The sequence below is a fragment of the Glycine max genome, chromosome 8, assembly GCF_000004515.6.
Source record: "Glycine max cultivar Williams 82 chromosome 8, Glycine_max_v4.0, whole genome shotgun sequence".
NCBI lineage: Eukaryota > Viridiplantae > Streptophyta > Magnoliopsida > Fabales > Fabaceae > Glycine > Glycine max.
The window spans coordinates 46,478,817-46,495,448 of NC_038244.2; the positions used below are offsets into that span (position 1 = coordinate 46,478,817).

Here is a 16,632-nt window from a genome sequence, read left to right on the forward strand (position 1 = left end):
TGTAAACAGAACCACCTGTCCAAATGTACCTATGCTTCGGAGACAAGGAGAGAGGTTGCATGATAAAGACAGCAGTTAGTGCAACTAATAAATGTTCAATTTGGTTAATTATATTGTTTAAACAGTGTTATTAATTTCTTCACCTACCATCTTTGAGAAAATAGTCGACACGGTTAGAGGGAACTGAGGATGGTTGAATTTTTTCCTGAAAGCGATTGGTGTATTGTGTAGGGGATTAAGTGTAGAAATGACAATTGTGGTACCATGTTTTTCTAAGATTATGATGCACTGGAGTATATTTGCTCCTTCTGGATGGTGCTTACAGCATAGCATGCTTTCATGAAAAGGAACCAAGGTCATTAAGGTTTCCTTGCTATGGCATGCATGTTATCTGTCATGTAGTTTGTGGTGATGTAAAAGAATATGGCAAACAACTCTTCTACAGCGACTACTTGATGGAATCCCCTTCTCAATTACTTTGGTTCCAAGAACATCGGTTGTGAGAGTTACATCTGACCAAAATTCCTTGAGTTTTTTCTGCTGATAATGAACCTTTATTGGCAGTGGCTTTGGGGTTTCAAACCAATCTAAACTTGTGGTAAAAAGAGTCCAATCAAATTGATTTGTACATGTCATATAAGGGATATACCCTTTAATCAATTCAAGAGAACATGTGAGATGAAACAGAACTTAAAAATTGCACGATGAAGTGAAAAGTGTATAATCTTTTCTTTGATGGGCAATGAGTTTTACTTATTTCACTTTTCACTTTTTTCTATCATACTAAATTTACAAACCAGATCCTTTTTACTTGAACAACCTTTGACATGAATCTTTCTGATACGTCATTTTTAATGCACCAAAAAGTGTGTCAAATATATTGCAAATGATTTTTGCCAAGAACAGTATTAAAGGAGGCAAAATCTAAAAAGGTTTGACTTGTACAAGAAGGAGGTCAAAGGGTCAAGTGAAATAGATTATCTTGGACACCACTCTAGAGTTGTTCTAACAACTGATCTCATTAAAAAATGAGAAAAAAAAAAAACACACCTGAAGATCTTATGGAGGCTTTACATATTGCAACAACCACAAGGTAACATTCCTCTATAAATTACCTATCAATGAACTCTGTTGAATTCACGGTTCAGACTCAAACAAACTGTTTAAAGATTATATTTTCTGTCTTGCACCCTCTAGAACAAAGAAATATGGGTGCTCCTATTAAATCATTTGCATTGCCAGCAATGCTTCTCTTCTCAATGATCATCATACCCCAGCTTGCACTAGGGGGCATTACCAGGCACTACCATTTTGATGTAAATCTCAAAATGGACTTGATATCTTCACCTAAGCTCACTTATTTCTTCTTTGAAAAAAAAAATTCTATTGCACATTCTTTTAGTATACTTTACCATGGCTGTTTGCATTGTTTCTAATGATGGCTATGTGATGCAGATAAAATACCAAAATGTATCACGATTATGCCACACAAAGAGCGTGGTCACAGTGAATGGTCAGTTTCCAGGGCCACGCATTGTAGCAAGGGAGGGTGACAATCTTCTTATCAAAGTGACTAACCATGTTCAGAACAATATCTCCATCCATTGGTAAATTATTTTGTTTAAAATACTTTGTTAAAGAGAAATTGAACATATATTACATAGTGTGCAAATTGAACTTATTTTCATGTGTTTAAAAAACTGTTACCCTCCAAATAGGCACGGAATTCGACAGCTTCGATCAGGTTGGGCTGATGGACCAGCCTATGTGACTCAATGCCCCATTCAAACAGGCCAAAGTTACGTCTACAATTACACAGTTGTTGGCCAAAGAGGCACTCTCTGGTGGCATGCTCACATTTCATGGTTAAGATCAACTTTATATGGTCCTCTCATCATTCTTCCTCAGTATGGAGTTCCATATCCTTTTACTAAGCCTTACAAGGAAGTTCCCATCATCTTTGGTAATAATAAAAAAAAGTGATTGTGACATCATACCATAGTGTTCCTATATTTACATTAATGTACTTAGGAATGACCTAACTTTGACGTATAACAAAATATTGCAGGAGAATGGTGGAATGCAGATCCTGAGGCAGTAATAACACAAGCATTACAAACAGGTGGAGGACCAAATGTGTCTGACGCATACACTATTAATGGACTTCCAGGGCCATTGTATAACTGTTCTGCTAAAGGTATATATAAGTGCTAAAAAATAGTAACACAGAATACTCCATTTTATATGATTAGTAGTGGTTAAATTCCCAAGATTATGAACAATAATAATTTACCATATCTTTGTGAATTAAAATTGGATATGCTGTGAATCTATAAGAAAATATTGGTCTTTTGCAGATACATTCAAGCTAAAGGTCAAGCCAGGCAAAACATACCTTCTCCGTTTGATCAACGCTGCACTTAATGACGAACTCTTCTTCAGCATTGCAAATCACACTCTCACAGTGGTTGATGTAGATGCAATTTATGTTAAGCCATTTGACACTGACACTATTCTCATTTCCCCTGGACAAACCTCCAATGTTCTTCTCAAAACCAAATCTCACTATCCTAATGCCACATTCTTGATGAGTGCTAGACCATATGCGACTGGCCAGGGCACTTTTGACAACTCAACTGTGGCTGCTATCCTTGAATATGAAGTTTCACCACACGCTCTTCACTCAACAACTTCAATCAAGAAGCTTTCACTCTTCAAGCCCATCCTCCCTGCCCTTAATGACACTTCTTTCGCGACAAACTTTTCCAACAAGCTTCGTAGCTTAGCAAGTGCTCAGTTTCCAGCCAATGTACCCCAGAAAATTGATAAGCACTTTTTCTTCACAGTAGGCCTTGGCACAACTCCCTGCTCACAAAACCAAACATGTCAAGGACCCACCAATTCAACAAAATTTGCAGCATCAGTGAATAATGTATCTTTTATACAACCAACCACTGCACTTCTTCAATCTCACTTCTTTGGACAATCCAATGGGGTTTACTCTCCTTACTTTCCTATTAGTCCATTGATTCCATTTAACTATACCGGGACCCCACCAAACAACACCATGGTGAGCAATGGAACAAAGGTGGTGGTTCTTCCCTTCAACACAAGTGTAGAGCTAGTGATGCAAGACACAAGCATTCTTGGAGCAGAAAGTCACCCTCTCCATTTGCATGGCTTTAACTTCTTTGTTGTTGGTCAAGGATTTGGCAACTTTGATCCAAATAAGGACCCAGCAAACTTCAATCTTGTTGATCCTGTTGAAAGGAACACAGTTGGTGTCCCATCTGGTGGATGGGTTGCTATCAGATTCCTAGCAGATAATCCAGGTAAGTTTTGATTCCCTTTTGATATCGTTTTGCTGTGTTATAGGCTTATAGTTAATGAAACGGTTCCTTTATTTGTCATTCACGTAAAAATATAAATAAACAAAAAGCTACTTTGGCTAACATAGACAAAGTTGTGATAGCCTTACATCTTTATTAAACATTAAACAAGTTAAAAGCAACCAAGAAGGACGTGGATTTGTAAGGATCTTTGTAAATGTTTATTAAGCCTTGAAACCCGACCCTGGTGAGTCATCCAGATGCAACTCACCTAAACTTTTCATAATAATAATAAAAAAAACAAGTTAAAAGCAAAGAAATTTTCCTAAACCAAACCCATGTTTATGAGATTAAAATTGAGGTGTGATGATTCTGTCTATGGTTGTATCTAGTTAGTAATTAGCAATAATGTGGCTTGCGAAACTCATTTAGACACTACAAATAATATACTTTCAAATTAAAACAACATAGGATCACACACACAATAAAAGACATTGGAAAATGGACATAATAGGACATAAATTTTCATTGTTTTGCTTATTTAATTTGAATCTTTTGATTTTTCTGTAAATTATGTATGCAGGGGTATGGTTCATGCATTGTCATCTTGAAGTGCACACCAGCTGGGGTCTGAAAATGGCGTGGATTGTGTTGGATGGAGAACTTCCAAATCAGAAGCTGCTTCCACCACCAGCTGATCTTCCAAAGTGTTAAATATTCACTAGCAATTGCGGCCATAACTTTCTGAATATGGTGTTGGTGTTTTGTTTTTATCTTTTTCCCATTTTTTTTCTCTCCTTCGTTCACATGGCCCTTTTTGCCATTCTTCCCGGGCTAACTGACTGTCATTAGTTTCATCTTTTATTTTTCCCCTTCGGGGATAATGTGGAAGTGTGGAAAATAATATTAAGGTGTGTCAACAATAACAGATTTGCTCTCAATATTGTAATATTCTTTCACTTCAATGAGAAATCTTTGATTTTAATTATCCGAGGTATATGAACATTATTCTCTCTCCTTCTGTCTCTATATTTCATAGGAGGCTTAATTCCAACATCCGTGTCTTCATAAACTGTTGATGGTTAAATATTAAAGATTGATTAAGTTATCAAAATTTTCTTAAAAAATAAAAACTTTAAAAATTGTTTGAAAAAAGACTAGAACTAAAAACATGATCATTGAAGTTAAAAGTATATATTCAAATGTTCATTTGAATATTTAGTATAAAATATAATATTAATATAAATTTTATGTAAAAATAGTTTAAAATTCAAACTTTATATTTTTTTAATTTATTATATTTTCATAATCTTATATATTATCTTTTAAAATATAATATATAAGATTAAATTCTATTTTTTCATTTAATTTATTATATTATATTTTAAAAGATAATATATAAGATTATAAAAATATAATAAATTAATATATATATATATATATATATATATATATAATTCGAATTTTGAACAATTTTCACATAAAACTTATATTAATATTATATTTTATACTAAATATCAAGATGAACATGCGAGTGTAATAGTAAAAGAATGTATTTTTCACCCTAAGTTCTAGTCCGAGTTAAAATTGACTTTGAGATAAATTTTAAAATATAGGAAGACGTAAATTAAAAAATAAGAAGACCGATTGGTGAAATAGGCTAGGGGATAGATTTTGCAATTAAGTCTATTTCATATTAAATATTAGACTAAAATAGAATTTTTATTCATTGTCTATAATTTTGGTTTTAAGTTGGTCTCTTAAGTGTAAAAAGTTTCATTTTAATCCATTACATTGTTTTTATCATACAAAATTATTTCTTCTATTAATTTTTGAAATTAATGTGATAATTTTTTAAATTAATGTGATAATTAACCGAATGACCAATTTAATTTGACTGAAAAATTTTAATGGATCAAATTGAAACATTTTATAAAAGATGAAATTGAAACCTAAAATGTAATGTAGACAAGACACCAAAATTTTATTCCAGCCATAATATTAACTAAAATATAAAAAATTGTAAATACAATTAAACTATTAATATAAAAAATATTTAATGATAATGTAAATCATACCTTGGAAATAATTAAATAACCTTATATAAATGGCCATTGTAATTTGAGTCTTCTATTTTAATTTGAAGAGTGAAATCATCATTCATTCTCACATAAGAATGCATCATTTGTAAGAGAATGAAGATGACAACTATAAAATATTTGGTTGATCAAAATCTTACGCAGCTTTTCAAAAAAATAAAATTAGACCTCGTGAAGAGCTTTAATATATGTCATGACCATCCATACAAGGAAAATTAAAGTTTATAATAATCAAAACAATTTTCAGACTTGAAACCATGCTATGGGGCATTCCAGGCTTGTAAACAACTTTTCAATTCCAAGGTCTTGCTAAGAGATAAACTATGCAATACCAAGATTTATCAGTGTAGCCAAGAAGCCAGAATGTTTAATTCCAAGATTGCACATGAAATTTTTTGCAAAGTTTTAATATTATTAAGTGTACTAGCTAGGTGGGTATACGTAGTAATATTTTTTGGTGCAAGTGTGTCTTGGAATAGTTTTAATATAAAAAATAGCCCTTCGGTAGTTTTTCATTTTTAGTGCTCTATCTTTGTAACTTCCTCTTGTGAACTTTGTAGTCACCTTGTATGAAAGTGTCCTGAGTGCCGTTCAATTTTTTTTCAAAGCTGCTGTATTTTTTAAAGTCTTCTAGTTTGCATTTTATTTGACTAATTCTATTTTCCAAAACCACTAATCATTTTATATTTGTCTAAAACTAATTTTAAAACCACTTTTTTTTTTAATTCTAAAACTACTTTCTTGTAATATAATAGTACATGTTACAACAATTTTAATTTAAATTCCTACATGAAATAAACAAAATAATCTCCAGTGTTGAATTTAAGTTCTATTTTTTTTTTATTGATTGTGAATACAAGGACTAAAAGTCTTTAAGAAAAGCAATACGAGCAATATCTACGTACCTTCAAGAAATTACAAATGTATGAAAATCAATAGGTACATTTGAGTCATGCTTCGTCAATAAATCCGTCGTTGATTGGCTATTAAAATCTGAGCCTTTTAATTTAATCCACCTTTGTCTGTTAGGATTTTTTTTTTTCATTGGTGAATATAATTGCGTCAAGTAATAAGTATTATGTTGAATCATTTGAACTTAACCGAAATGGTACGTGTAACTGGTGAACTGGTGGAGAAGGATATTCGAGTAACGATGACGACTTAATCATTTAAAACATAAAACTACCTCTATTGAAAAAATGAAAGACATTTTAGGTCATAGAGTTGCAACAAGTCAAACCACACAAGTAACAAACTAAACCATAATTATCAATGGAAAGAAGTTGTTCATCTTCACAGTCTTTTAATTTTGTTTTTGGACGAAAGACTAAAAGTTCTATCATACATTTTTTTTTATAAAAAAAATGGACTAACAATTGTACTGTTGAAAATATTAATTAGTTTATAATTCATTGATTTGATCGTTGAATTATTTTTAAATCATAATAATTATATATATGTTTTAATATTAACTGAAATAAATTAAAAACTAATAAAAATAATTAAGTTTTTTCACAAGTTTAAATAAATTTCTAATAAGCTTTTACAAATGCCACCTAATTGAGAACTCACTATAATTCTAATTGATGAATTATTAAAAAAAGACACCAACAAAATTTGAATACAAAACCCTTTTGTTAATGTTGTTTAGTCTTTCCTTAAAAAATGTCATTTAATATTTAATCGATCATGCATAGCAAATAAGACAACCAGATCTAAAACATGAGCAATAAAATAATTTATAGATAAACAACGCATGTAGATACACGACTTCTTGTGAAATCATATACTATCAAAACTGAATATCAGTATCCAGCAATTGAATAAATAGTTAATTTAAAAATGATACATGGCTTTTATTTTGTTCCTTTAATGCATTAATTAATTTCATATTTGCAAAACTTGAGTGTTGAAATCATTATAGAAAGGAGAAAAATTGAGTGAGAAGAATCTGAAAAATAATGGAATGAAAGAAATGATTAGGATGGAGGCATATGAGTAGTATATTATTAGTTGCCATGTACTAACTAATCATTTAATTAAAATGAGAACAAACTAAAAATGATAATGTTAATCATATTTTTTTCCCTTTTGTTTTATATTTCCATGCACACGAGGCCACACCTAAGGCTTGTTGTATGTCTATGAATCTGTGTAGTTAAAGAAAACACCTTCAACTAAATATCGGTTTTATGTTCATTCAGTGCAAATTAGATCTCTGCTTAAAGGTAATAAAAAAAAATCTAACACCAATATCTGGCCTAGAACTCTGAAAGTGACATTAGATAGAATTAGAAACAATCTTACTTTGAGAACAAAAGAACATTGGTTGAGAGAGTTACATGTGACCAATGATGTACTCAATCTTCACTTCAGTTCCTTTCAGATGTCATCTTGGCTTGCATACACAACATTACCATTTACTAATAGGTTTTACTAACACCAAATTGTTTTGTTAAGTAGTTGGACTTGCACAAGAAGGAGGTCAAACTAATTTGAATGTCTTTGACACTACTCTTAAGTTGTTCTAACAACTGTTCTCGTTAAAACACAGCAATGTTGATTCAGCTTCTCCCTCAATCAGATAATATTGTGCCACCTAATCATATCCTTCCACTGCTATATATATAGCCCACCATTTCGTCCCATTCCATCAACTTTTAGTTCAAACTCCTAGTAATAACTAAGAGTTTTAAATTTCAACTTTCAAAATAAAAAATATGGGTGTTTCTCTTGTTAAAATCCCAGTGTTCCTTTTGTCATTAATCGTTTTTTGCATATTTGAGCATGCTCTGGCGGGTACTACTAGACACTACCATTTTGAAGTACTTTCTTATAACACTAATTACCTTTTTTAATTTTACATTTCCTTGTTTTTAGTTCTTTTGCTCCTCTGCTGGCTCTGAGTAATAAATTGTGTTTATGTACCTACACAGATAAGGCACCAAAATGTGACACGATTGTGCCACACAAAGAGCATTGTGACAGTGAATGGCCAGTTTCCAGGACCTCGCATCGTAGCCAGAGAGGGAGACCGTCTTCTAATCAAAGTGACTAACCATGTTCAGAACAACATCTCCGTTCACTGGTAAATAGTATTGTGTTTTGGGATTAAAAAAGAAATACTTATTAGAAGAATAATTGTGTAGTGACATTGTTATGATTTGGACATAGCAATAATGTGTCAAAAAACTTGTCATTGTTTGAAATAGGCATGGAATTAGACAGCTTCAATCAGGGTGGGCTGATGGGCCATCATATGTGACTCAGTGCCCCATTCAAACAAACAGGCCAAACTTTTGTCTACAATTACACAATTGTTGGTCAGAGAGGCACTCTCTGGTGTCATGCTCACATTTCATGGTAAAGATCAACTTTGTATGGTCCTCTCATCATTCTTCCCAAGCTCAATGCTCAATATCCTTTTGCCAAACCCCACAAGGAAGCTCCTATCATATTTGGTAAGGAAAATACCGAAGAGATGAACCTTGGTCTACCAATTTCATTATTTGCATAAGCTAATTTATGCTTTTATATAATTTCTTTAAGGAGAGTGGTGGAATGCAGATCCTGAGGCAGTCATAACACAAGCATTGCAAACAGGAGGAGGACCAAATGTGTCTGATGCATACACTATTAATGGTCTTCCAGGGCCCTTCTATAACGGCTCTCACAAAGGTATCAAGTGCTAATAAATATAAATGTTCTAGGAATATTCACTAGATCCTAGAAGGATAAAGAAAGCAATTAATTTACAACAATTAAGTCTAGGAAGATTTATACATAGTGTTAAAGAAAATGGCACTCACCAATTACGGCCTTCAAAAAAGCATTCACTAATTAGGCACTAATTTGAACATTAGCATAGTACTACTACAACTTATGGACTTGCTACTAAATGTTATCTATCAGTAATATGCGTTGATTCAATGTTACAGGTCATTGTTCACAGATACATTCAAGCTGAAGGTGAAGCCAGGGAAGCCTTACCTTCTACATTTGATCAATGCGGCACTCAACGACGAGCTATTCTTCAGTATTGCAAATCACACCCTCACAGTTGTTGAAGCAGATGCAGTTTATGTAAAACCTTTTGCAACCAACACCATCCTTATTGCCCCTGGCCAAACCACTAATGTTCTTCTCAAAACCATGTCACACTACCCAAATGCCACATTCCTCATGACTGCTAGACCATATGCAACTGGCCTTGGCACTTTTGACAACACAACTGTGGCTGCCATATTGGAATACAAAACCCCACCAAATACTCATCATTCATCTGCTTCCCTGAAAACTCTTCCACTCCTCAAACATATTCTCCCCGCACTCAATGACACTTCTTTTGCCACAAAGTTCACCAACAAACTCCGCAGCTTGGCAAGCTCTCAGTTTCCCGCGAATGTACCCCAGAAAGTTGATAAGCACTTTTTCTTCACAGTAGGCCTTGGCACAACTCCCTGCCCACAAAACCAAACTTGTCAAGGACCCACCAATGCAACAAAATTTGCAGCATCAATGAACAATGTCTCTTTTATACAACCAACCACTGCACTTCTTCAATCTCACTTCTTTGGACAATCCAATGGGTTTACACCCCTGACTTCCCAACCAAACCATTGATTCCATTCAACTATACAGGCACTCCACCAAACAACACCATGGTGAGCAATGGCACAATGGTGGTGGTTCTTCCATTCAACACAAGTGTAGAGCTAGTGGTGCAGGACACCAGCATTCTTGGTGCTGAAAGTCATCCTCTCCATTTGCATGGCTTTAACTTCTTTGTTGTTGGTCAAGGATTTGGTAACTATGATCCAAAGAAGGACCCTGAAAACTTCAATCTTGTTGACCCAATTGAGAGAAACACAGTGGGAGTCCCATCTGGTGGATGGGTTGCTATCAGATTTCTAGCAGATAATCCAGGTGGGTTACATTAATGCTTCATATTGATTTGCAACTTTTTTTTTTTAGAGTTTGGGTGAGTTGAGTCCTAGGAGCTCATCAGGCTCAAGGCAGAGACCTCAAGGCTCAAAGAACACTAATAGAAATACACTTACAAATTACGTACCAGCAAGATCCTCACATAAGCAGCAGGAATCAAACCAACGTCCTTTTGGAATATGAGTCTGTTTCTTATCAACTAGACCAACCTTTGTTGGTTATTCAGTTATTGCTTTGCAACTCTAGTGCATAGTTTGTTCACAACTTCACATTATCAACTTTAGTGCATAGTTTGTTCATTTGGATAAATTAGATTAAAAAAAAAAGAATGAAGCAATGCAATCTTATTTAATTCTTCTATGTTTGCAGGAGTATGGTTCATGCATTGTCACTTGGAAGTGCACACAAGCTGGGGTCTTAAGATGGCATGGTTTGTCTTGGATGGAAAACTACCAAATCAAAAGCTGTTTCCACCGCCAACTGATCTTCCCAAGTGTTAACAAAGCCTCAAATTTCTGCAATTTGCTTCAACAATGAGCAATTGCTTCTAACTAGTTGCTTTCATTTTTTTTATTTTATTTTTTCATTTTTGGGTGAAAGACGAGTTTTGAGGCTTGATTTGAAGTTGAGGTTGAACTTTTGTCCTTTCTTCGTATGAGATTTATTTATACACGGCGCCTTCTCTTCAAAATTGTAATCCATCCATTTGAATGAAAATTCCTTCATGAAAAGTTTATGCATTCCTTTTTCTTATAATTGGTAATATTATAAATTATTTATTATAATAGTTAAATAATATAATAATTCAATAATAAAATTGATGCTTCACATATTTTATTAAAAAACAGTTTATTTCTTAATTTTTTTGTTATTTATTAATTTTAAATATTAATTGAATTAAAATATAGTTAATGCATAATTTAAATCTCTAAATCTTGCATTTCTTAAATTCTATCCTGAACCCGGTTACTTTTGGGCTATGAAGCCTAAATACGGTTTTTTTTTTTTTTTAACTCTTTCTTACTTTTTCTCAATCTACATTACTTTCAATATAATTCTCAATATATACTACTTGCGACTTTCTCTTTCCTTTTTATTTTTTTTAATTTAAAATATTATATTATATAATTTTTTAAATTTTTTTAAAAATTACTTATTTATTAAATTAAAAATTATAATTGTTTTTTATTTTTTAAAAGAAAAAATATACAGATAAAGAAATATAAAAAAATTGGATAAAATTAGAGTATAATTTTTTAGTTACTTTTTATGTACTTTTGTAGTTAAATTTATGTGTTGTTGATATTTTTTTTGTTATGTTCGTTAATTAAAAAAATTAAGAAAATTAATTAGTAGTATTAAATAAACTAAAAAACACACTAAAAAAATAATTGATACATCTATCTTATAGAATAGACATAAAATTTCAAAGAGAAGTAACTGCTATATTAAAAATATCTTTAAAAATATCTTTAAATAAAAATATATTGAAAATATCTTTAAAAATATTTATTTAGCAGTTATTTTTTGCTTAAGGGATAAGAATTGATATTTTTATTATTTATGTCTTGCAGATATGAAAAGAAAAGATTAAAATATCCAAAAGATAATGATAACCGCTAAATATAAACTATTTTTTATAATAAAAAAATATTGAAAATATCTTTAAAGATATTTAATTAAATATTTTTTACTGTCACCCAAATCAATGTGACAAGAATATGCACCAGATGAGTGGGACAAAGAAGAAAATAAACGAAAAAGTAAAAAAAAATGTGAAATTTGTCGGCAACATGATCATAACACAAAATAATTGTCTTCACATATCTACATCTAAGTTTTTTCTTAGGCAAGTGTAATTGTTTAATTATTTTATTAATAATATAATATAATGTTCTTCTATAAATAAGTTGTTAAATAAAAAGTCTTCTCAATTTTAATTAAATCTAATGACATAAACAAGCTAATTATATTTAGTAATATAATTATATTAAAAATAATTATATTAAAAAATTCAGATTTTAAATAAAAATATTCACCTAAAAAATATGTTAAGTAAATTAAATAATAAAATAAAAATAATTATATTTAATAATATCATTTTCTTTAAAAAAATTTAAAAACAAAATTATAAAATTTAACTTAATAAATAAGTAATTTTAAAATCAATTAAAATAATTATATAATATAATATTTATATTTTATAATATTTTAAATTAAAAAAAAAAACAAAAAAGGAAAGAAAGTCTCAAATATTGTATATTAAAAATTAAATTGCAAAGTAGTGTGATATGACAAATTTTTTAAGATTAAGGATACAATACATCTTCTATATGTTAATAAAAAATTATTAAAAACATATTATATATATATGCAAATATGTAAATTTCTATTATAAATTTATATATGTAGACATTTTTCAAGCATTATAGTTACACAATAATAACATCACAATATCATAAATGTGAAACTACTTTCGCACCGTAATGCATCTTTTCCTCTCTCATCCGAGCCTTTGAACTTCTGCCTTTTGTCCCCTTCGACCACCCCTCTTTCTCTGACACCATCTACGACGTCTCCTCCCCCCTCCCTCCTCCCTTCCCCCCTCTACCCGTGGTCCAACTCTCCCACATGCCACAGCGCGGCTCATACCTAGTACATGCACCTAAACACCTTGTCATCTGCCCCCCTTGTGAGTCCTAACCACATGCACTAGCTTGTATTTGGCTCTTGCTCTGTCAGAACTTTTGTTGGAGAGAAGAATCGCGGCCCCACCAACGCGGAAAAGGCAATTGGGTATGAGCATGGCGTTGTTGTTCCCAAAGTACCAATTCTAGGTTACGTTCTTGGTACTGACGACGACGGCGTAGGTGTTGGGGTGAGCCTGAAGGATGTCTTTTGCGAGGTCAACGGTGATGACGCGCCGGCGCTTCAGCCCATGCCGCCAAGGTTGAAGCTTTTGGCGTTACCGCGGAGCTTGTACTTGTTGACGATCATGGAAGAGAAGGAAGGGGTGGGGTTGAAGAGGCTGTAGTTGACGACAAGGATGCCAATGTCTTTGGGGTTGACAAGGGAGAAGCTCGGAGAAGCTCCTATTTAAGGCCTGAACTATTTCTATTCCTATTCGAAATCTCGAATACGCATTTGTTCTCTTCGCAAGCGAAATCTCACAATTCATTTTTTTTTTATAGTAACATGAAGAAAATGCATTTGTAATAATAATATATTCATGACGAATTTTCATTCAAATTAATTGATTACAATTTTGTAGAGAAAGACGTCTCCTATAAATAAAATTATCATCCAAAAAAAGGAAAAAGTTCAACCTCAATCTCAATTCAATCCTCAAGACCTCAACTCCTTTTTCACCCAAAAATGAAAATAAAAAATAAAAAATAGAAAATGAAAGCAACCGGTAAGAAGCAATTGCTCATTGTTGAATCAATTTGAGTTTTTTGTTAACACATGGGAAGATCAGCTGGCGGTGGGAACAACTTTTGATTTGGGAGTTTTCCATCCAAGACAACCCATGCCATCTTAAGACCCCAGCTTGTGTGCACTTCTAAGTGACAATGCATGAACCATACCCCTGCACATATAGAAGAATTAAATAGATTCCATGATTTTTTCTTTCTAATTTATCAAAATGAAGCATAACATTTTTTGAACTAAAATGTAAAGTTGATAATGTGAACAAACTATGCATTAAAGTTTGAAAGCATTATGAAACATTAATGTAACCAACCTGGATTATCTGCTAGGAATCTGATAGCAACCCATCCACCTGATGGAACACCAACTGTGTTCCTCTCAATTGGGTCATCAAGATTGAAGTTTGCAGGGTCCTTATTTGGATCATAGTTACCAAATCCTTGACCAACAACAAAAAAGTTAAAGCCATGCAAATGGAGAGGGTGGCTTTCAGCACCAAGAATGCTGGTGTCCTGCATCACAAGTTCTACACTTGTGTTGAATGGAAGAACCACCACCTTTGTGCCATTGCTCACCATGGTGTTGTTTGGTGGGGTCCCTGTATAGTTGAATGGAACCAATGGTTTGGTTGGGAAGTCAGGGGTGTAAACCCTATTGGATTGCCCAAAGAAGTGGGTTTGGAGAAGTGCAGTGGTTGGTTGTATAAAAGAGACATTGTTCACTGATGCTGAAAATTTTGTTGAATTGGTGGGTCCTTGACAAGTTTGGTTTTGTGGGCAGGGAGTTGTGCCAAGGCCTACTGTGAAGAAAAAGTGTTTATCAACTTTTTGTGGTACATTGGCTGGAAACTGAGCACTTGCTAAGCTGCGGAGTTTGTTGGTGAATTTTGTGGCAAAAGAAGTGTCATTGAGTGCAGGGAGAATAGGTTTGAGGAGTGGAAGGTTTTTCAGTGAAGCAGCTGAATGGTGAGTATTTGATGGGGTTTTGTATTCCAATATGGCAGCCACAGTTGTGTTGTCAAAAGTGCCAAGGCCAGTAGCATATGGTCTCGCAGTCATGAGGAATGTGGCATTGGGGTAGTGAGAATTGGTTTTGAGAATAACATTAGTGGTTTGGCCTGGGGTTATAAGGATGGTGTTGGTTGCAAAAGGTTTTACATAAACTGCATCTGTTTCAACAACTGTGAGGGTGTGATTTGCAATGCTGAAAAATAGCTCGTCGTTGAGTGCCGCATTGATCAAACGTAGAAGGTAAATCTTCCCTGGCTTCACCTTCAACTTGAATGTATCTGTGAACAATGACCTCTTACATTGAATCAAGGCATATTGCTGATAGACAACATTTCATAGCAAGTCTATAATTTCTTGTAGTAAGTACCATGCTAATGTCAAAATTGGTGCCTAAACAGTGAACGCTTTCTTTAAGGCAGTACTTGGTGGGTTCCATTTTTTTCTCCTTTGGCTATTGTGATGTTTTAATTGATGTAAATTATTTTTTTCTTTTAATCTTATGTTATCTACTGACTACTCCCAAAGCATTTATATTGATTAGCACTTGATACCTTTGTGAGAGCAGTTATACAATGGCCCTGGAAGTCCATTAATTGTGTAGGCATCAGATACATTTGGTCCTCCACCGGTTTGAAGGGCTTGTGTTATGATTGCCTCAGGATCTGCATTCCACCACTCTCCTAAAAGAAATTATATAAAAGCATAAATTAGCTCGTGCAAATAATGAAATTGGTAGACCAAGGTTCATCTCTTTGGTATTTTCCTTACCAAATATGATAGGAACTTCCTTGTGGGGTTTGGCAAAAGGATATTGAGCATTGAGCTTGGGAAGAATGATGAGAGGACCATACAAAGTTGATCTTAACCATGAAATGTGAGCATGCCACCAGAGAGTGCCTCTCTGACCAACAATTGTGTAATTGTAGACAAAAGTTTGGCCTGTTTGAATGGGGCACTGAGTCACATATGATGGCCCATCAGCCCACCCTGATTGAAGCTGTCTAATTCCATGCCTATTTCGAACAATGACAAGTTTTTTGACACATTATTGCTATGTTCAAATCATAACAAGGTCACTACAATTATTCTTCTAATAATTTATTTCTTTTTTAATCTCAAAACACAATGCAATTTACCAGTGAATGGTGATATTGTTCTGAACATGGTTAGTCACTTTGATAAGAAGACGGTCTCCCTCCCTAGCTACAATGCGAGGTCCTGGAAACTGGCCATTCACTGTCACAATGCTCTTTGTGTGGCACAATCGTGTCACATTTTGGTGCCTTATCTGCATAAGTACATAAACACAATTTATTACTCACAGAGCCAACAGAGGGACAAAAGAACTAAAAACAAGCAAATATAAAATTGAAAAAGGCAATAAGTGTTAAATGGAAGTACTTCAAAATTGTAGTGTTTAGTAGTGCCCGCCAGAGCATGCTCAAACATGCAAAAGATGATCAATGACAAAAGGAATAATGGGATTTTAAAATGGGAAACACCCATATTAATTTCTCTCTCAAAGTGTGAAGTTTGATCTTGAAATTAACTCTTAGTTATTACACTAGGAGTTTGAACTAAGTTGATTGATGCAATGGGACAAAATGGTGGGCTATATATATAGGAGTGGATCAGTGGAAGGACGTGTGATTAGGTAGCACCATATTGCTGTGTTTGAACGAGTACAGTTGTAGAACAACTTTAGAGTAGTGTCAAAGACATTCAAATTAGTTTGACCTCCTTCTTGTGCAAGTTTAACTCCTTAACCAAACAATTTGGTATTGTAAAACCCATTATGTTGTATAATGTATGCAAGAT

At 33.2% G+C, this 16,632-nt stretch overlaps 2 protein-coding genes and 1 pseudogene across 2 annotated transcripts; 2 read left to right on the top strand and 1 right to left on the bottom strand.

Moving 5' to 3' along the window:
- Nucleotides 1-1,116: 1,116 nt before the first annotated feature.
- LOC100798416 (laccase-17) lies at nt 1,117-4,317 on the top strand. The gene is made up of 6 exons (XM_003532267.4): nt 1,117-1,316; nt 1,456-1,607; nt 1,719-1,963; nt 2,069-2,197; nt 2,358-3,332; nt 3,913-4,317. The coding sequence occupies exons 1-6, from the start codon at nt 1,122-1,124 to the stop codon at nt 4,041-4,043; spliced, it is 1,827 nt and encodes a 608-aa protein (XP_003532315.2). The 5' UTR covers nt 1,117-1,121; the 3' UTR covers nt 4,044-4,317.
- Nucleotides 4,318-8,106: 3,789 nt separating this feature from the next.
- LOC100795407 (laccase-17-like) lies at nt 8,107-11,188 on the top strand (annotated as a pseudogene).
- A 1,525-nt stretch (nt 11,189-12,713) lies between these two features.
- On the bottom strand, nt 12,714-16,405 carry LOC100795932 (laccase-17). Its single transcript, XM_003530846.4, has 6 exons — nt 16,216-16,405; nt 15,951-16,102; nt 15,583-15,827; nt 15,366-15,494; nt 14,118-15,092; nt 12,714-13,961 (listed from the first exon to the last, which is right to left on the bottom strand). The coding sequence occupies exons 1-6, from the start codon at nt 16,318-16,320 to the stop codon at nt 13,831-13,833; spliced, it is 1,737 nt and encodes a 578-aa protein (XP_003530894.1). The 5' UTR covers nt 16,321-16,405; the 3' UTR covers nt 12,714-13,830.
- Between the last annotated feature and the right edge of the window lie 227 nt (nt 16,406-16,632).

Excerpts from the sequence above, each read along its gene's own strand:
- LOC100795932 (XM_003530846.4), bottom strand. The coding sequence starts at position 16,320 with ATGGGTGTTTCCCATTTTAAAATCCCATTATTCCTTTTGTCATTGATC. Across the intron at positions 16,103-16,215 it reads CTAAACACTACAATTTTGAA|ATAAGGCACCAAAATGTGAC; the intron begins GTACTTCCATTT and ends GTACTTATGCAG. Across the intron at positions 13,962-14,117 it reads ATTCCTAGCAGATAATCCAG|GGGTATGGTTCATGCATTGT; the intron begins GTTGGTTACATT and ends CTATATGTGCAG.
- LOC100798416 (XM_003532267.4), top strand. The coding sequence starts at position 1,122 with ATGAACTCTGTTGAATTCACGGTTCAGACTCAAACAAACTGTTTAAAG. Across the intron at positions 1,964-2,068 it reads GGAAGTTCCCATCATCTTTG|GAGAATGGTGGAATGCAGAT; the intron begins GTAATAATAAAA and ends AAAATATTGCAG. Across the intron at positions 2,198-2,357 it reads GTATAACTGTTCTGCTAAAG|ATACATTCAAGCTAAAGGTC; the intron begins GTATATATAAGT and ends GGTCTTTTGCAG.